The 21,806-nt window shown below is 41.2% G+C and overlaps 1 protein-coding gene across 1 annotated transcript in view; it reads left to right on the forward strand.

Moving 5' to 3' along the window:
- The first annotated feature begins 2,073 nt into the window (after positions 1 to 2,073).
- arid1b (AT rich interactive domain 1B (SWI1-like)) overlaps positions 2,074 to 21,806 on the forward strand; it is a 417,017-nt gene continuing 397,284 nt past the window's right edge. Inside the window, exon 1 of the mRNA XM_034159361.1 lies at positions 2,074 to 3,671. Coding sequence (XP_034015252.1) covers positions 2,505 to 3,671 — 1,167 coding nt within the window. The 5' untranslated portion in view covers positions 2,074 to 2,504. The remainder of the gene's footprint in view (positions 3,672 to 21,806) is intronic.

Consider the following 21,806-nt stretch of genomic DNA (forward strand, 5'->3'; position numbering starts at 1 on the left):
AGCTGATGTGTTCACTGCGCGCTGAACATTTTAATGTGTCACTGTTTAAAGCCTGACTTTAGAATCATTTAAGAGGTTTTACCTTGTCATCTGATGGTTAATAATCACATTAATCCATTTGATCACTTTGATTGGAGAGACTCTGTGTCACACGGGTGTCTGGGCTCCAGAATGACACATGCACAGTGGAGGCAGGGCAGACCAATGTTTAGGGGGTGAACCGTTCAGTCTGCAACAACTGTCTAGCTGATTCATTCTATGATAGAGTATAATTTACTCTATTTAGACTGGGATCAAATGCTATCCCAGCAGAGTAAATTTTACTCAGTAAAATTTCCTGTGCACCCAGAAAGGACACAGTTTAAGTCAACACAATGTGAATTATCTGTAAATTAGTCTAGTCTCGTCTGAGACGATGTCAAGATCGAACACAACTGTTTTCAAATCTGAGACAAGGCCGTGTCAGTAAAAAGTTCGTCTGGGGTCCGGACTTGAGGCCTAAACCGGGCTTGAGTACTACAACACTAGTCTGCTGAACTGAAAACAGAACTGGAAGAAATTTGAAATTGAACTCCACCCTGGAAGGTGTCACTGTGTCGACGTCAACTGACTCTGATTTATAGGATCCAAATTCCACAAGTGGACTGTTTATGATGTAAATATAGGCCTTCATATGCATTATGCATTTAATCCTGGTAAAAAAAAAAAGTAAGGTAAAAAAAGGTAAAAAAAAAAAAGACACATTCACTCACTACAGTGCATGAAATGATTTGGAATGATTCATGTTGTTGATGATTATCTGCTCAAGTGCACTACATCAGTATGTTCTGCAATCTTTTTAGCTGCAGCTTGTAATGACAGCATGTCTCCAGCAGGGGTCTTCCCATTGTCATGGACACGGTGAATGTTGCACTGCATGTAAGGAACTGTGTCTCAAGTCTCACTGGTTTGCCTCTCTGTGATCTGCAGCAACAACTACTTGTTAGAAGCAAACATGCTTAAAACATCGCTGCGGTCATCATTACCTCCATAACTGTCACCGCCGCATCATTATCGTGGCCTCCTCATCCCAAAATTCTTGTGGGCTCCCATCCATCCACCCTCCGCAGCTTTCATCCACAGCTCCCTCTGTTCATCAAATGCATCTGATCTGATCAAAGCGGACCCTCTGCTCATTCAAGTCCCAACAGACGCCCAGCAGCTTCTTTGCTAAGCACTATTTTACATCCACCTTTGAAAACCACAGACGGGACAGCGGATCTTGTAGACTTTGGTGTTTGTGTGGTCTTTACCCTGCAGCCGGGGATTGATTTTTGTTGCTTCAGAAAACTACAAAGTATAGCAATCTTTTAAAACCTTTGACAGCCTGCAGAGGAAGTGGTGGAGCCTCAATTTTTTCCCCTTTATGACATCACTATGGGTTAATTAAAAGTCATAATGGACCAGGAAGATTGTTTTTAATACAAAGCTGGCTGTTATTTTAGCCACACTGAGCGCTCTGGGTGCTCTTCTAGTTTATGCAAATGAGATTTACACATTTTTTTAAACCGTCAAACAAAGTGTTCTTGTTGAACAGATTTTTTTCTCCGATTCTGAAATTCCTTTTTTTCGGGCTGGGAAGAGTCGACATGGATGAACTGAACTCTGCGCAGATATTCCAACGTTACAGCTGCTCTGAGTGCGATCACATTTTGGCAGCCTTTTGTGCGAAGCTTGTGGTTGCGTGTTCGACTCCTGTCAGAGCTGCAGAGAACTGGATTGAGCCGAGGGACAGGGAGGGTGGGAAGAATGAAAACCTGATCTGGATAACTCCAAAGAAACTGGCTGAAAGTATATTTTTCTGATTATTCTTCTAAAAAACGAATCACCGCTGACTGGAGCTCGATGACCGTGCGTAATTTGCACCTGCGCTGTCACATCGCGGCTGTGATTAGTTTGAAAGCAGCACGTACTTGAAAGTGAAGAGGGGACGTTTTTCCTTGAAGGGAATCCTGCACGTCCGATGATATAAAGAAATTTTACATGGAAGCAAACTGCTGCCACATCCGTGTTGTTTCCTTCATCGAAAACAAACTTGCAAAATATCGCAAAAATAGACATGGAGCGTGCGTAAGGCTGCGTAATGGAGCGGCGTTCCAGTCCGGATTTTCCATGTGAGGCGCACCGGAGCCCTGGAGGTGGATAAACTGGTAGAGCCCGCTCTCAATGCCATGCTGGGCTACAAGGGCTCCGGGAGACGCTGCTACACTTTACCGACAGCCGGGATGGAGGAGAGGCGGAGGGGGGAAGGAAAAAGTTTAAACCTGAGAGAGAAACTTTCAACATGAAGCCTCGCTGACGCACAGCTTCACCAGCACCACAGTGGCGCCAGCGCTCCAACAAAGCTCGGGTTTTGCGCCGAATATATTCAGCTTGCGCCTTTCTTTCCGTGTTATATGTTTGTTTGCCGCGCGCACGGCTGGTCGGAGCTTGCTGTCATTGCGCGCTGAGATGTTGCTGTGACCATGGCTGCGCAAGTGGCATCGGCTCCGACCAGAACTAATAAAAATAAGAAATTATCCAGTGGTTTGGGTCCGGAGCTCAATTCGGGGAAATCCGGAGGAGGAGGGACCATACAGCAGCGAACTGGACCCATGTTGGGAGCCGGAGATGGGACTCTAAATAATGTAGACCATCACCGCCGAAACGAGCTCAACACGGTCCATTCAACTTCAGCGACTCACAACGTTCCGGACGGGAAAGAGGGAACTAACCCCGCGTCCGCGAACTCAAGCTCTTCCTCGATGGAAGCGGCTCTGATGGCAAACCATAAGCTGAAATATGTGGGGGGAGCAGGAGATTCCCCTCTGTGTCAGCCGCCGCCGCCGCCACAGCCGCCGCAGTTCAGTCAGTTTGCGCCACATCAGCAGCGACAGATGCAAAGTACCAACAACAACGGCCAGGGGCCCCGCGGGGACCGGGGGCTGGATCACCAGCACCACGGCGGGAAGGAGAACCTGTTGGGGTGTCACGGGGAGCCGCAGCAGCAGCACCTGTCTGGGAAAGGTGAGGGAGAGCTCACCTGCAAACCTGCGGACCGGATGTTGCCTTCCAGTTATGACCACTCCAACTTGGGGCTAAATAACTCTGAGTTTAACAACAATTATTACACTCCGAGGCCCTGTTACGAGCAACATGGCGGACAACAGCAGCAAACCAGCGGAATGGGGGCGCACAACAGCATGGAGAACTCCCACGAAACGGGGTACCACAACAGCCAGTACCAGTACCCGCCGTACCGGGCGGGCTACGGAGGAGGGGCGTACGGGATGATCGCCCCCTCTGGATGTCGGCAACCTGGGAGCATGATGATGGGGAGCAACTCTTCATCAAGTAAATCTCCTCTGGGGGGTTCTTCAGGTGGTCTTCAGAGGTTCCCGGGACAAACGCAGCAGCAGCAGCATCCCTCAGGGGCCACTCCTACCCTCAACCAGCTGCTCACATCTCCGAGTCCGATGATGCGGGGTTATGGAGCTGGCTATCAAGACTACAGCGGACCCACGACGCAGCAGCATCCCGGTGTGGGTCTGGGAAAAGACGTGGGGCCCCAGTACGGAGCCACCTGGGGAGGGCAGCAGAGAAACCACCCGATGAGTCCAGGCAACGGAGGACACACACTCGGGAGGACGCAGGTGAGTTTTGGGGAATTGTCTGATGTGGTGATGACCATGTTTGACCCCACGCAGGACGCGTGCACTATAGTGCGTGCTCGGATGCACAAGCGAATCAGTGGATGGTTTTTACGCACAATAAGGCTGGAATATTTTAATGTTTATGGGACCAGTTAGAGATTCACCACGATTAACATTTTAATTAAAAACATGTTTCATCCTTACGTTTTCACGCCCGAGAGCCCCCCCACACACACACACCACCACGCTTTAACGTTACTTAAAAATTCATGCGTCCTCTGCCGACGCGCGCTCTGACACGTCGCGTCCTGGCTGGAGGACATGATCGAGGCGCTTCCAACGTCAAATATTCAGTCATTTTGCACATAAATCATTTTATCATTAAACCTTTAAGATACTAATGTTTCCTGTCGGAGGACTCGGGCCTCGGCACCTGCTTCTGTCCACGCGCCTTCAGGAGCGCGTCCGTGCGCCTTGATCGTTCCCGTCATGCAGCTGTGTTTGAATATTGGAGGTAAAGTGGCTCAAAGCTCTCAGCGCTCCAGTTGGCACCCAGTTTGTCCTCTGATTGGCTCCTGCGGGCCCCTTAGCAGAAGCACTCCGAGAGAAAAGATGCGTCATGTGGAGATTTTTGGATGTGACGCGCTGATGATGCATTCATATCTAATGGGAATATTCAGGACCTAGAGCTCCCCCCACCCTTACTGACTAACAGACCTAAAACGATTATGTCGATTAATCGAGCCAGAAACTATAATTTTACAAACCAATTAATCATTTAAAAATGTCAAACTTTCACTGAATTCAGCTTTAAAAGAGAAGAGTTTTTTTTTCTTCAAGTCACTGAAAATGGATTTTTCCCCTAGATTTTGGACTTTGAGAAATTGTAATACACTTTTCAGAACTAATTTCTTTCAGCTTATAGGTCCCAATTGTATCTATTACACAATTGATGGATAACAGATAAGCAAAATAATTGTTGACTTTTGATATTGTCACTTTATGATGTCACTGTGAAACTTTCAGATAAAGCTTTTAAAGTAAAAAGGCTTTCAGAACTCAGAGACTGAAAATGTACAGAATCTGAATTTACTCAGTTATTTTTGATAAACTTTGACTCAAATTTAACCAGTTAAACTCGAAAACAGCAAATCTACTTAAGTTCGAGAACAGCTAATACTGGGCTTAAAACTCTTTAAAATGGGTTTTAAAGTACTTTGAACCAGTCTTTGGTGCAGAACAGTTTAAAACTACTTGGTTCAACAAAATAATTTACTTCATGTTGGAACCATTTTCGTGGGTAATGTCTGATTTAAACCAGTTTGAAACAAGGTTCTAACAGTCCACTTCAAGCCAGTTCACGTGAAATAAAATAAAAGCTACAACTTCTCACATGTGATCATTTGGAATCAGTTAAATGTGCCTCCCTCTGTTGTAATTTCAGCAAATTTCTGTGGATCTCCACATGGGGGCATATGTCCAAAGTTTAAAGGTCTTGCTGAAAGTCACCAGAGTGGTTGGTGTTGGATTCCTGGACATTTTAGGAAGCCCTGAGCTGGGTTTGCATCCTGGAGGGCACAGTGACAGAGTGGAGTTTTTACACTGTCTCTTGCCATGCAAAAGCAATTCATTAGCTGACATTATTTCAATCAAAGGCAATTTGAATCCTGGAAAATTAAACAAAGCTTTGGTGGAGGGTTTGCTGTGGGATCAATTGCAGCAAATATCACAGTCACAGGAATCTGAAGCCGAGAATAACTTTCATTCCACCACAGACATTATTGGTGATTTATTTTTTGGTAATATTAAAACTATATGAAAGCGAATTTAAATGAATGAAGACAATCGGAGCACATAGCTCTGCCACTGCCAAACATTTAATAAAAATATTCCTGCATCTTTGCAGATTTGTTTCTTATAATTCAGCGACTTTATTAACTTTATTCCTTTTCAAATACATGGACTATTTCCCTGTGATAGATTCAGAACCTCATCCAAATCTGCACAAAACGTCACATTTATTTGTGTGTCATGCAAGTTTCATCAATATCAGTGAATTAGTATTTGAGAAATGGATTTAAATATATATATTAATGCCTGTTCTCTTTTCAGAGTGTGACATTGAGATTATGTTTCTATGGTTGTTTGTTGGTGGTAAAATGAAAAGCTTTTGGTAAATTGATTGAAATGTTGAAAAAAAAAATCAGCCAGTTTCCAAATTTTATTTCTAAAATGAAGCTGCAGAATTTGTTTTAAAGGACTGAAATGTGAACACTTTGCTTTTACACACAGTAAAGCACATTAGTACAGCAATGAAACTGAATTAGACACAAAAATTAAAAAAGGAGCCAAAAAATGATGAAATAAACAGAATTAAAGTTAAAAGCTAATGAAAAAAATACAATCTTTAACTGTAATAATTTAGCATATTTTGACAATAGTTGTCTTCCATTGTGGGTTTACAGGTGGGATGGACCAAAACAGGGTTGGTCCAGGTGTGTGTGTGTGGGGGGGGGGGGGCATGGAGGAGGAGAAGGATGGGTCACAGGCAGGAGGCACTTAACTGCTTCACCTCAGCACAGTTTGACACTTGGCAAACAAAACTGTTTCCTCACCAGAAAACCTCTCACTTCTGTCATTGACTGAGTTTTTCTGTTTGGGTGCTGACAAAACAAAAACTTTCTGAGCAGCTGATTCTAAATATTAAATGAATGTGCCATTATGTAACAGTGTAAAAAAAAAAAGATCCAGATCCAAATACTGATTAACAGCTAAATTTAACAGGTTTTAGCTCATGATAAATTGATTATTTAATAAAGTACAATAGAAATTAGCATAATAATAATAATAATAATAATAAATTGTTGATTGAATGACTGAAATATCAACAAGTTGTCCCGAAAAAAGGAAATGATGCAGAATCCAAATCTTATCATGATAAACACTAGGTTCTTCACCATGATATCATTCATCTGGGTTTGTGGAGATTTGCGTTAAGTTTATGAAACACTGATTGAAGCTTTTTGAAAAATGACACGTGGTTGTGCAAGCCAAGAACAAAAATATGAACAGAATCCACATCTGGTTCTTGACGATCACAGAAGTGCAATGCCTTCTTCCCCATGAGAGCACTGATCATTTTGCCAAGATTTTACAAGTGTGTGCGCGCGCGCGCGCGCGTGTGTGGGAATCTCATTATTTATGCATTTGAGGAAATGATCTTGAATTCATATTTTAATCCTAATCAACATTTGATGACTTCTCATTAATCAGGTTAATTCCACATTCCACACCAGATTATGTCTTTGTGAGGTTATGAACCATAATTCTGTTTCGGTGTTCCACTTTGGCAGGAAGTGCACGAGCTGCCGTGTTATTTCTTAACTCCGGCAGCGTTTCAGCAGCAGTATATTCTCCCGCTACAAAAGCTCCATGTTTAATTCATATCTGCAGCGGTATTCATGCTCTCCTGCGCGCTTACAGGCTGTGTGAGAACGACGAGCGGCGTAGCGCATAATACTGCCTCCAAATTGGCCCCGTGATATGACTGCGCTTCACTTCAGAGTGCGTTTGGTCGGAGCACGCCTGTGTCACCTGTTGGCACAGTTTCCCCTCTTTCAAATTCAATTTCCCCTCCCCACCGCCTCTCTTCAGGAGCAAAACTGTGAGAGAAACGAGTTCACGCCGCTGTGCGTGTGCACGTGGCCATGAGGCGCTGGATGGCGTCAACCTGCTTTCTCATCAAATCACTCCGCCCCAGTTTTTTTTTTTTTTTTTTCTTCAAATCACGTCGCCCTTTTTTGATTGAGGCAAAGAGAACAATGTGGAGTTTGTGACCTTGATTCCTCCTATAATCTCGACCAGGCCGCTCCTGCCGAGGAGTTGCTTCTTGTCACGTAGCGTTTTACCCGCAGAGGCCGGAACAGCCAGCAGGTTTCACCACCACCATCAACAATCTGTGTGCTATCCATTAATTGGGTTGTATAACACGCAGAGGCGTTAATGACCTAATGACCCTAGAAGGGCACTCATTACACTGAGACCGACTGCACGTCGGAAGTTGATAATTCCAAGTAAGTATTTCCGAAGTCTGATCTCAACGCGTTCAGGTGTATCTGCTTTGGAAACGTCAGGCTCCTTTTTGAAATATTTTCATCTCCCATTTTGGATACCCCCGAGTTTTGAGTACAAAGAACGTAGCATTAGAGAGCAGACCTCCATTAAGCCCTCAAAACACCCCCATCTTGTTAGCTTAGCCGCAATGCACAAAGATGCAAAAAATATTAGCCTGTCTGTGGCTATATCTTCAAAACGGAAAGAGCAATTTCAGTGAAACTATCTGGTTAGGGTGAATAGACATTCTCTCAACATGTAAAGGTTATAGGTCAAATCAAAGGTCATCCCCCCCCCCAAAAAAACCACAGATGACTGGACCTCAAGGAGTAGATGAGATATTCAAACGCGGCATTCTCTATAGACTTCCGCTCTCCTGGGGCTAACATGCATCAGACCTAAAAATAAAATAAAAATTGGCATATTGGAAAATTTAAGCCTTAATTAAAGATAAGCGCTACTGGTGAAATTGTGTATGCATTTATGGTAAATGTCCACTAGGCTGAGCTATTGCTCCATTTCAAGAACCTTAGTGGGACATGACAACCAACCTGTTGTTTACAGATCGTAAAATGTGATACTCATACACCTGTGTGTGGGCACACACTCCCAAGCAACCGCTTCTCACACGTGTTGGGTATATGTAAGTAATCTATGTTCTGTGTGGAAAAAGAAAGCTTACAGAGGATTTCATCATCAATGCAGTTGTTTAAATGGTTGCTAGACACAGAGTCTGACGTTGTGACGTCGCTGAAATTATGACATTGTGAAGTTGTGAACTGTCAAGAAAGCACGGCGGCATTGATGACATCTGACACACATGATTTCGACAGATGGAATAATTTACAGTCAGCTGTCACATGGAACCATAGTCATGTGAACAGTAATGATGAAGCAGAAAGGAGAAAATGCCTGGAACAACAACAAAAACAAAAATGGCTCAAAGGTTTTGCATCACCTTCCGAACTGTTCAAGTTGAAGTAGCGAATTGAAAAGGTGTGCTACAGAAAAATATCAAAAGTTTTTTTTTTTTTTTTTTTGCTGGCATGAGGTGTTTTTCTTAGGTGATTTGAAAAGGTCATATTTCATGAAACTGTAATGGAAACACTTGTTATGCAATCTTAGGTCCCATGAGGCACAGAGTCACATGACGTTCTAAAATACACAGGTGTGAACGAAGTACGAGGGACGAGATGGAGAAATTGTTAAACCTGGTAAGAGATAATATTACTGTGATATTGAACTCTGTGGGGGGGCAAAAAAACTAAACAAAATAGCAATCAATATTTAACAGGTCTTACTTTTCTGTTGTCATGACTACTGGAACACTTACGTATCACTAGAAGACAAAACCCAGCTGTCACATTCCATCAGTTTGTGGAAACTGTCATTTCACTAGTTTTTTGTTGAAATTTGGGGAAAAAAAGGTTAAATTTTGTGTAACTATGTAATGGAACCCCAGCTAGAGACACTGTCATGTGGTAGTAGTTTGATCACTTATAATAAAAAGAAGATATTCAACACCTGAGATTGTTATTCTGCCCTCTAGTGGATGATAATTTGAATTCTACAGATTTATGGAAGCTTGTGTCCACAGTGTCTCTCGTTATTTTATTTTTTTATTAATTTTTCTTCAGTGTTGTGCTGATGGAGGCAGGTTTCTTTTTACATGTACTTGAAATCTGAAACAATGCATTTACTGCATCACAAACTGAACAGACCAATCACGAGCCGGTGAGCAAGGCACCACAATCGACTCCTTTGCCAGTTGCATTTTTCGACGAGACAGCATGAGACGCTACCCACTCAGGTCCTTTTTTCACCAATTTATGCCATATAAAATAAGTTCTTAGTTTATTTAAAAAATAATTTCTATTTGATTTGTAATAGTTTTGGAAAATAACTTTAAAAATGATCAAGATTTCTAACAAGGCTTGTTCGACCAACATTTAATCGACTAATCGTTTCCACTCTAAATTAAGTTGTTTAGGAATGGTAACACGTTGTCTTGCGAGGTTTGTTGTTTGGCCTGCTTTTTTGTGCGTGTGTGTGTTTTCCCTCAGTCGTTCCCCATTTCAAAGGCTAACCTGAATATCATCTTTGCTAACGTGCTTACCTTGACATGATCCCTGCTCACGGAGCTGCACACTGTTTACATTTCTCTCTTATGAATTATTAGTGTGATACCAACAAAGACTTTATAATGGGACCAATGCATCAATGTCACATTGCATTATGCAGCTATCTCAGCGAGGCTCGTGCGCGGTCACGCGCCCGACTGTGGCTGCTGGAATTTAATTTATGGTGCATGTTCTGGATCAGACGGACGGCCTGTGGAGTCTGCTCCGGCCCTCATAGGTGTGTGTGTGTGTGTGTTCTTGGTTTTGTGTGCACGCTACAGGGGAAAGCTGCCTCCTCAGCACTTAACAGTCCAACCTCAGCCCCGCCTCCTGCCCCTCCCATCATTCATTTGCTTGTTGTTTTGTTTACATCCCCGTCTTGGCTAGCCGGTGCAGTGCTGATGAGCAGCACAAGTGAAATTTTAATTTGCTCTGCTGTGTCTGATACAGGCCCTGCACAGCATTTTTCATCTTCCTCGGATGAGGCTGTTGAGGTAATTGGCAGGGCCGGGGTTATCCCGGTCTGCAATGTGGTTTCCACAAAATGCCAATTAGTTCTGATTTAAAATGATAATAGTAAAACAAAACAAAACAAAAAACAACTGTCCAGCTGCCTCCCTGAGTGTAAGCTTGTGTATTCTGAGCCATTTGGTTTCACCTTGCCGTCCATGCCCGGGTCACAGGTTGATGTACAAACGCCCCAAAGAAAGAATTTAATTACTTCCAGCATATGCTGATTTGGTGTCAGCTGTTTCTCAGCTTCGCATTATTTGAGATTCGGGAAGGAGCAATTTTCCCTCGGAAGAGAGGTCACTGTTGGACCAGAACTGGACTTTTATCTGGATTTGGCTTGAAACACTCCATTAACATCCTCCAGCAAGCCCTAAAGTCCTTCACGTGACCTCCGTCCCTACCTCTGTTGTTTGGTGGGGGTTAGGTGACCACCCTTGTTTGTGTAAAAGTTGTGCAGTTTTCAGTCAAAATTTGGGCGGAGCTTGTCCAGAAAGAGCTGACAAAAATTTTGGTGGTGATCCATAAGATTTCCATGTTGTTACCTGTGTCTACTGTGAGGATAATCTCAAAAATCAGCACGTTCAGTGAAACATGCCGGAGTGGAACCAAGAGGTGACAGGATTTGAAGCCAGTTGTGGATCTGTCATGGTTTTATTAATATTTGTAAAAAGTGTAATTGATTTGCCTATTATTTATACTTTGGTAAAACAGCGCCCCCCTAACTGCAGTACAACCCTTTCGAGGACAAACAAGACTGTTGGACTGTGGTGCTACTGTGCACTCTGCCTTTGCTTTCTTTTATTTCTTTTCCTTTTATCCTTTTCTTTGTTTTTTTGTTTTTTTGTTTTTTTTTGCCTTGTGACATCATAAAGCTCTGGGGGGTTGCAGTGAAAATAAGAATTATAATCGCACTCTATAAGTTGGTGTAGAAATGTAAAAAATCAGAATTTTATTTTCAAAATGGCCTCTAGTTTTGTTGTTGTTGTTTTGCCTAATAGCTGTTGATAATAATTCAAAGTAAGATAATGTGCCCTGTCTTACCCCCAGCACAGAACAATGCACAAAGCAGTGCAATGCAAGTGTCTTTGCTAGGTTCTGCCTGACGCATTTGCCATTTTCACGCTGAGCACCCACATTTGTTAAATAGCAGGTGCACTTACACTCATCTTTGCAACCAAGTGCAGTGCTGAGGCATTGTTAAAATCAAGTGCAGTTTTTTTCTGCTATTTATATAGTTCAATATACAGAAAAACTTTACATAGGTGGGTTCTCGCTGTGCACACATTCTGCTTGTACACACAGGGATGTGCATCACCACATCAAACTGCAATGAAACTGAATATAAAAAAAGAAGTAAAAGTAAAATGAGAGGAGGAGGAGCTGGATGAAAAAGGAACTGCTTCACCTCAGGAAGCTTTGGTAGCAGTTCCCATAAATGAGTTGATCTCCAGTGCGCCTGACTTTGCGCTCACATAATGCATATGCACTGTGCACTTTAGATGCAGATGGATTTGAGGGGAGAACTGGTGATTCCTGAGCAGCACTTTGATCCACTTCAGACAGAGAATCCGTGTCAAACATCATCAGTAGGGTTCAGATCTTCATTCTGGACCTGGTTTCTAGATGTTGGCACATCTTGCTGAGGTGCATGTGGCTGGCCAGGTGCCATGCGACTTGCCCCTGCCCCACCTTCATCACCATGACCTTCACAGTATGTTAATTAGCCACATGGCGCCAAAGAACCTCCTCCTTCCACAGCAGGCACTTTCTTTCTTTCTTTCTTTCTTTCTTTCTTTCTTTCTTTCTTTCTTTCTTTCTTTCTTTCTTTCTTTCTTTCAAGCTTACTAGTGGATTTTTTTTTTTTTTTATAATTTTTTAGATTTGAGTTTTTGTGGCTGAGCTGACGTTATGTTGCAGGAGAATGACATTTAAAAAAAAAATTCTTCCTCTGTTTTTGTGGTTTTTATTTCTTTTCTTACTTGTTTATTTCAGTTTACTTGCATCTTGTTTATTTAATTGTTTACTTTTTTCTCCCTGTTTTGTTTTTCTCTTCCTTTTGTTTCTTTCCTGTTTTTGTTATTCAGTTATCATTGTCTTTATTTTTTTTTCTTGTGTGATCTTTTTGTATTTGCCAAATCATTTCATGGTCATTGATTTTTTTTTCTTTAATATAATTATTCTAGAAGCCCAGCGTCTATTTAGAATTTAAAAATTCGCATTCATACATGGAACATTATGAGGAAAACAAAAGTATGCTTATTTCTAATGTTATCCTAAAAAAGACAAGGGATATTAATAATAACAATAATAATAATAATAATTATAATAATCAAAACAAGTTAAACCCTACAAAATATTAAACTAATGATTAATATAAAAACAAACAAAAAATGAATAAATATTAGATTGTAATGCATGGAATACAATTTTTTAAAAAAAGAGTTGGGCTGCAGTTAGTCATTATTCAAATTTTCCCTATTTTACAATGCAGTGCATCCTGCTGAAAGATGAACCGTTGCCCCAGTCTGAGGTCAAGAGCGCTCTGGAGCAGGTTTTCATCCAGGATGTCTCTGTACATTGCTGCATTCATCTTTCCCTCAATACTGACTAGTCTCCCAATTCCTCCTGCTGGAAAACATCCCCACAGCATGATGCTGCCACCAGCATGTTTCACTGTAGGGATGGTGTCTGGTTTCCTCCAAACATGACGCCAGTGAGTTCAATCTTTGTATCATCAGACCAGAGAATTTTGTTTCTTCTGGTCTGAGAGTCCTTCAGGTGACTTTTGTCAAACTCCAGGTGGGCTGCCATGTGTCTTTTACTAAGGAGTGGCTTTCGTCTGGAGACTCTACCATACAGGGTTGATTGGTGGATTGCTGCAGAGATGTTTGTCCTTCTGGAAGGTTCTCCTCTCTCCACAGAGGAATGCTGCAGCTCTGACAAAGTGACCATCGGGTTCTTGGTCACCTCGCCGACTAAGGTCCTTCCCCCCCAATTGCTCAGTGTAGATGGGTGGCCAGCTCTAGAAAGAGTCCTGGTGGATTTGAACTTCTTCCATTTATGGATGTTGGAGGCCACTGTGCTCATTGGGACCCTCAAAGCAACAGAAATGTTTCTGAACCCTTCGCCAGATTTGTGCCTTGAGACAGTCGTGTCTCTGAGGTCTACAGACAATTCCTTTGACTTCATGCTTGGTTTGTGCTCTGACTGTCAACTGTGGGACCTTATATGTAGACAGGTCTGTGTCTTTCCATATCATGTCCAATCAACTGAATTTACCCCAGGTGGACTCCAATTAAGCTGTAGAAACATCTCAAGGATGATTAGTGGAAACAGGACGCACCTGAGCTCAATTTTGACCTTCATGGGAAAGGCTGTGATACTTATTTGCATGTGATTTCGTAGTTTTTTATTTTTAATAAATTTGCAAAAATCTAAAAAAATAAATAATTTTTTCACATTGTCATTAGGAGGTATTGTGAGTAGAATTTTGAGGAACAAAAATTAATTTCTTCCATTTTGGAATAAGGCTTTAAAATAACGTGGAGAAAGTGAAGCGCTGTGAATAATCCAGTAAAGTAGCTCCAAAGAGTTGTGCAGTGCAAAGAGTAATAACTCATATTACATTTCTCGAATATGAAATGTTGGCTGTGGAAACATAAAGTCATCATCGTTATTGTTCTCATTTGTTCAGAATCATGTCTGTGTGGTTTGTCCAAATATTTGATGTGTTTTGGAGGTTTGCTGAACAGATGGTCTTCTTCTCTTCTTGCTTTCTTTTATTTTCTCCATTTCTAAATTTCTCTCTGTAAATATGGTCTCACCTCTTTTATCTGCCGCTGTCTCGGTAGCTTGAAGGTCCCCCGGGGGGCCGGTGGTCACTTTAGAGCTGCATCTGTCTCTTCTGGAAAATTGGAAACTTACAGGTCACCTCAAAAAAAAAGAAGAAAATGTTGTAGCAATTAATGCACGGTGTAATTATTTTGCATGAATACAACTTCCTGGATTCTTGTGCATTCGAGATAAGATTTTCTCAACGTGTAAAAAACATTTTTTTTGGGGGGGGGGGGGGGGGGGGGGGGTCCACAATGTGCTACATATTGAGTTGAAAAAAATTCCTTTATTAAATTGGCACTGATCAAAGTTCAAGCCCAACTTTGTTTTGTCAGTTCAGCTTTATTGTTTTTTGTTTGTTGATTTTTGCTTTCGCACTTATGACTTGTGGGTGGCACGGTGGTTTAGTAGTTAGCACTGCTGCCTCACAGCATATAGATCATAGGATCACTTCCCACCTGGTCCTTTCTATGCAGCATTAGTGTGTTCTCCTTGTGTTCCCGTTGGCTTCCCCCCACTTCCACAGACGTGCAGGTTAGGTGAACTGTAAAGTTTAACTTTGCTGTGCTAGTTTGTCGGCCTAAATGTGCACCTGCGATGGACTGGTGTCCTGTCCAGGTTGTACTCCACCTCTCGCCTTGTGACCTCTGGGATCGGGTCCAGCCCCATGACCCTTAATGGGAGTAAGTGGATATAGGAAAACTATGAATTAACTTATCATGCACTGAGTTAATCAGCAATCAGCAGGTGTGGAGGTTTTTAGACCAATAACAAAACGAAATGGCTCAAAGGTTTGGTGAGAAAATGTGAGTTGAACGTTGCCTTGCAGTCAGGCAACAGGTTTGAACCACAAGTAAATAATGGAGAGAATGGTATAGATCACCTTTTGCATATAACATGAAATGCAGATAAATGTCAGCACTCAGGAAATAGGTTTATTTTATATTTAGACGGATATACTTTTGTTTTTTACTGTCATTTAGTTTTCACAAATGTACACAGAATGAAATTTTGTTGCAATGGATTCAGGAAAGGATTAAATACATATCTAAAAAAAATATGCTGTATCATATGATATACAAGAATTTAAAAGAATGCTGTAAGGTGCAATAGTCAAGTGAGCTGTGGAGTAGAATGTAGAGCAAATACACACATACAAACAACCCTGTGCATGAGGCTGCAGTTTGGAACACATTAGTCACATCACAATATTTTGTGTTAATGCGAGTGAAGCCATCCGGCCTGTGATGAGAATTATTTCTATCATCATCATCATCATCACTTTGCACATCAAAGCGTCTCTTCTGAATCTTGCACACGCGGTATAAACTGTGCGCTCCAGTCACGCATCCCGCTGTTTGGTTTAAGTTGATCCTAATCAGCGCCGGCACGGTGAGACCAGATTAAAAAAACAAAACAAAACAACCAAACAGCAGCAATGAGAGATGCTGAGTTTCCTTTTAGACACCCAGTGAGACAAAAATAGACAAACGGTGGGACACAGAAAACACACAGAGACTCTGTTAATGAGTTTTGTCTGTGTTTTCACACAGTCTCAGTTTGTGTTGATTTTTTTTTTTACTTTTCTGTTTTAGACACACACACACACACACACACACACACACACACACACACACACACACCCACACACACACACACACACACACACACACACACACACACACACACACATTAACTTTCTCAGGATCAAGTTTTATTTTCCACATAGAAACCGAGCCCAGGATATGATTTTTGCCTTGCGAACCTATTGTTTTCCCCTTTGAGCCAGTTGCTATGGCCACGAGTGACCCAGCTGTCAGCCAGTTGCCAGATGACCGTCTCCCAACACGATAGAAGCTCCTTCAGCCTTGAAGTGCTCCAAAAGTCCTTCCTGGGAAAACATGTTGTTTAAGTGTTTGTGAATATCTGAGCTAACGTGCGACTTTAGCTAAGCAGCAAAGCTCTCTTATATTATAAACATCTGTCAGCCACCAAGAGTTTGTGACTTTCACAGTAAAAGTCTTTGCTGACATTGCTTCAAAAGTATTTCCTTAAAATGCTTTTATTTTGAAGGTCACTTGAGATGATTCAATATTTGAGACACTATTTAAGTTTACGAATGATAAGAAGACAAACGTCCAGAACCCGTCCCAGTAACTCTTATTGACTTCTGTCATTTTTGTGTATTTCTGCTAATTTCAAGCCTGGCAGGCCACCAGGCCAATAGAATGGTGGGGGAGGGGTGATAGGACCCTGAGATATTACACTAGAAATATCTCTATGATAGTGCAGCAGATAACAGAATATTTGCAGAGGAATCCTTCAGATACAGTTACAAGCACCAAAGTTTGACTGTGTATACCTTTTGGTACATATTTTAGAAAAATAATGTTAGCCATTTGAATTTTCAATAAGAGGCTAAGTAGGGGTCAATTGAAGAACTGCATAGGGGTCAAAAAAAATGTTCCAATCATATTAAAAGCTATACCACATTATGTGTCTGATCACAAAGTTTGTACTATCTGTGACTGAATGTTCTGGAGTTATGGGGTTAAAACAGCAAGCATGGCGACAAAGGTCAGTTTCAGTTTGTACCGGGGTCAAAAGTTAAAGTTGCTCCAATTATGGTAAAACATGATGCAAATTATTGGTTGAGTTAGTATGATTTTTAAAAGGAATAGTTTGCACCATGTGTCATGCTTAGTTATCATGTTACGGGGTAACATATGTCACATGTCATAGAAGCCAATGTACGTCGACATTGTTTGACCTTTACTTTGGAGACCAAACATTCAACACAGTCAGAACTATTCCTTTTGTTAATCCTATTAGTTCAACCAATAATTTGCACCATGTTTTACCAAAACTGGCACAACTTTAACTCTTGACCCCTTTACAAACTGTAACTGACCTTTGTCACCATTCTTGCTGTTTTTACCCCATAACTCCATAACATTCAGTTATAGGTAGTCCAAACTATACCTTTTTGGAATCATTGTTGTCAGATGCGTAATCAGGGTTGCACATAACTGGTACTCATGGTGCTCGTGTGTGCGAAACATCATTGATGTTGCCACACTTCCTTTGACACACACCTGATTAGACAGACTCAATATTGACCAAACAAGTGAACTTTATTCTGGAGTTTAAATGTCTTATTTCTTCATGTTAAGTCCTTTAAAGGATTTCAATACTGCTTACCAGCGCACTGTCTGTTTGGGTGCACGTAATACGTGCACGCCTGCCTTCTCAATGAACATCCACAGCTACTGTTGGCTAAACATGCAAAGGTTGCTGTAATGTCAGATCCAAGCCAGAGGGGAGCGTGGAATACCACATTAACATAATCCATACACAGCTGTCCCATTTATAAAGTGTGTAGGGCAGCTCGCCGCCGCACCGTGCCACCACGTGACTGCTCCTCGCTTCCTCTTTTCTGTACGGGGAAACTGCTTCATGAAGTGTGCAATGGGATTTTTTTTTATTTATTTTTTTTTATTTTACATTTTTAGGGGAAAACATTTATTTTTTTTGACATGGAAACATTCCTTGAATCCATTTTCAGACAGTTTGACATCATTCATATTGTCAACTGACTTTCTGACCTCTGGTTGTTTGAACACTTTATCAAAACACAATAGTTCGGTGGATTAGGATGTTATCCTTTAAAACAGTTTACTAGAAGACGATGAACAGCGTCTCGTGGTATTTTATCTCGTGATTCAAAAGACATGTATATGGAGGCAGCTAATGGTTACTTTAATGATGATTAATGTTGTAATTGTCTTATCATTAATCACTTCGTCCAGCCATTCCCAAACATTAGAATGTCGTGGGCCCACTTTGAAATCTGAAAATGTCCTGTGGACCACCCAGATAAATAAATAAATAAATAAAACATACAATTTAAATCTCATTGCTGTGTTTTATTATTTATGATTACTTTGAAAAAAAATTTGGGGGATCATTTTAAAATTGATTAAAGATTTAAGAACACACACACACACACACACACACACACACACACACACACACACACACACACACACACACACACACACACACACACACACACACACACACTCATCTTCAACTGCTTAGTCCAATTAAGGTAAGACCAATCAAATATTAATTAACAAATTTAATTATTTATTAATTAATGTCCTCTTATGACCCACCTGCAGTACTTTCGTGTCCCACCAGGCAGCCCACACAAGGCTAAATGAGGTTATTCAGAGTGCAGAAATACAACAATAAACAAAACAACCATCAAAATTTTTAAAATTTATTGTAATTTTGATTCCCAGCCAAATCTGATATTTTCACAAACTTATACAAAAATTTGTTCATTTTATTTAAATTGTCCCGATAATAATCCCACAAACTGACACACAACAGAAGAAAAATCTGTAAAGTCTTTTCAAACAATAAAAATGCTGATGAATTCCTATTAGAGATCAATGTGACTTTTACAGATTTTTAGTTGAATTCAAATGTACAAAACCTGGAGTTGCCCAAAGTATGTACAGTGTAGCTCAGATTAGGGTAAGTGTACCCATTAAGCCCACTTTCAACTTTGATGTCAATTTACAAAAACAGGAAAATATATATTTTGCCATCCATTACTTCATCCAATCAAATGGTTTGTTACTTCTGTGACATTTTCATTGCATATAAATCACATTTTCCATTGTTGAGTTAGCCCCGCCCCAAAGTACACAGTCTCAGGCCCCCTGAGTAGAAGACACCCAAAAACTTTGGTGTTTTGAGACCTGCCAGATTTCATTCATTTTCAGCAAATTTCAGCCACATATTTGGTAAGTACATCAATATTATGTCACATAAGAGGTAAATGTACTTATTTTGATTGATAGATAAATAGTATTTTGCCAAATTATACTATTTCACTTCAAATGAAAAGATTAGTTTATGAGCTAGCAAACATAGCTGATCTCATGCTAACACACCTAGCCCTGTTAACGCTACTCTGCCACGAGAAATAAGGTTGTCAGCTACAAATATTAAGCATGTTGTTAGTCAGTTAACATTGTATTTACGTATATAAATACACCATACATTGTTCTGTGGAGCTGATTTATTTCATAAATTAACTTTTTTTTCTTTTTTTTTTACAGGTGGGCTTTACAGCCCACCAAAATGCATGCAGACTACAGCGAGCACATGCTAATATTCAGTGACAAAAACTTTATATTTCTGAATGTGTGCACAGTAGTAACTGCTGTCATGTTTGATGCAAACTATATTTAGGCTCCATGCATAATTTTGTGAGCATATCTTACATTTTGAAAGGAAAGCACTGTCTTTTTTAAGCATTCCTCATGTTGGAACCATTTTAGCCCACCTCATGTATTTCAATAGAGAATTTCCTCTGCTACAAGTTAAATAGAATTTTGTGTTTAAAAGTAGCCTAACAGTGTGAATTTAAAGTACTGATCTACTTTACTGGATATACGAGGGCTGTCAATAAAGTATAGGTCCTTTTTATTTTTATTTTTTTCAAAAACTATTTGGATTTCATTCATATGTTTTTACGTCAGACATGCTTAAACCCTCGTGCGCATGTGTGAGTTTTTCCACGCCTGTCGGTGACGTCATCCGCCTGTGAGCACTCCTTGTGGGAGGAGTCGTCCAGCCCCTCGTCAGAATTCTTTTGTCTGAGAAGTTGCTGAGAGACTGGCGCTTTGTTTGATCAAAATTTTTTCTAAACCTGTGAGGCACATCGAAGTGGACACGGTTCGAAAAATTAAGCTGGTTTTTGGTGAAAATTTTAACGGCTGATGAGAGATTTTGAGGTGATACTGTCGCTTTAAGGACTTCCCACGCAGTGGGACGTTGCGCAGCACTCCCAGGCGCCGTCGTCAGCCTGTTTCAAGCTGAAAACCTCCACATTTCAGGCTCTATTGATCCAGGACGTCGTGAGAGAACAGAGAAGTTTCAGAAGAAGTCGGTTTCAGCATTTTATCCGGATATTCCACTGTTAAAGGAGATTTTTTTAATGAAAGACGTGCGGACGGGTCCGCGCGTCGGGACGCAGCCGGTGCAGTACGGTGGCACAGGAAAAACACCTCCGTGTTGATAACCATTTGTAAAATCCAGGTGGCTTTTGATGGCTTTCAGTGGAGTGAGTATCTAAGAAATTGTTTAACAGCTGGACATGTTCCAACTTGTCCTTAAGGCTTCCAACAGAGGTGTTTTTCCTGTGGCGGAGCGTCGCGGCGGCTGCGAGCCGACGCTGCAATCCGTCCGCACGTCTTTCATTAAAAAAAACTCCTTTAACAGTGGAATATCCGGATAAAATGCTGAAACCGACTTCTTCTGAAACTTCTCTGTTCTCTCACGATGCCCTGGATCAATAGAGCCTGAAATGTGGAGGATTTCAGCTTGAAACAGGCTGACGATGGCGCCTGGGAGCGCTGCGCGACGTCCCACCGCGTGGGAAGTCCTTAAAGCGACAGTATCGCCTCAAAATCTCTCATCAGCCGTTAAAATTTTCACCGAAAACCAGCTTAATTTTTCGAACCGTGTCCACTTCGATGTGCCTCACAGGTTTAGAAAACATTTTGATCAAACAAAGCGTCAGTCTCTCAGCAATTTCTCAGACAAAGGAATTCTGACGAGGGGCTGGACGACTCCTCCCACAAGGAGTGCTCACAGGCGAATGACGTCACTGACAGGCGTGGAAAAACTCACGCATGCGCACGAGGGTTCAAGCATGTCTGACGTAAAAACATATGAATGAAATCCATATAGTTTTTGAAAAAAATAAAAAGGACCTATACTTTATTGACAGACCTCGTATACAACCCCTGGCAAAAATTAAGGCATCAGCAGCCTTGGAGGATGTTCATTCAGTTGTTTAATTTTGTAGAAAAAAAGCAGATCACAGACATGACACAAAACTAAAGTCATTTCAAATGGCAACTTTCTGGCTTTAAGAAACACTATAAGAAATCAGGAAAAAAAATTGTGGCAGTCAGTAACGGTTACTTTTTTAGACCAAGCAGAGGGAAAAAATATGGACTCACTCGATTCTGAGGAATAAATTACGGAATCACCCTGTAAATTTTCATCCCCAAAACTAACACCTGTATCAAATCAGATCTGTTCGTTAGTCTGCATCTAAAAAGGAGTGATCACACCTTAGAGAGCTGTTGCACCAAGTGGACTGACATGAATCATGGCTCCAACACGAGAGATGTCAATTGAAACAAAGGAGAGGATTATCAAACTCTTAAAAGAGGGTAAATCATTACGCAATGTTGCAAAAGATGTTGGTTGTTCACAGTCAGCTGTGTCTAAACTCTGGACCAAATACAAACAACATGGGAAGGTTGTTAAAGGCAAACATACTGGTAGACCAAGGAAGACATCAAAGCGTCAAGACAGAAAACTTAAAGCAATATGTCTCAAAAAATGAAAATGCACAACAAAACAAATGAGGACCGAATGGGAGGAAACTGGAGTCGTCTGTGACCGAACTGTAAGAAACTGCCTAAAGGAAATGGGATTTACATACAGAAAAGCTAAACGAAAG

This window comes from Thalassophryne amazonica, chromosome 19, assembly GCF_902500255.1.
Source record: "Thalassophryne amazonica chromosome 19, fThaAma1.1, whole genome shotgun sequence".
Lineage (NCBI taxonomy): Eukaryota > Metazoa > Chordata > Actinopteri > Batrachoidiformes > Batrachoididae > Thalassophryne > Thalassophryne amazonica.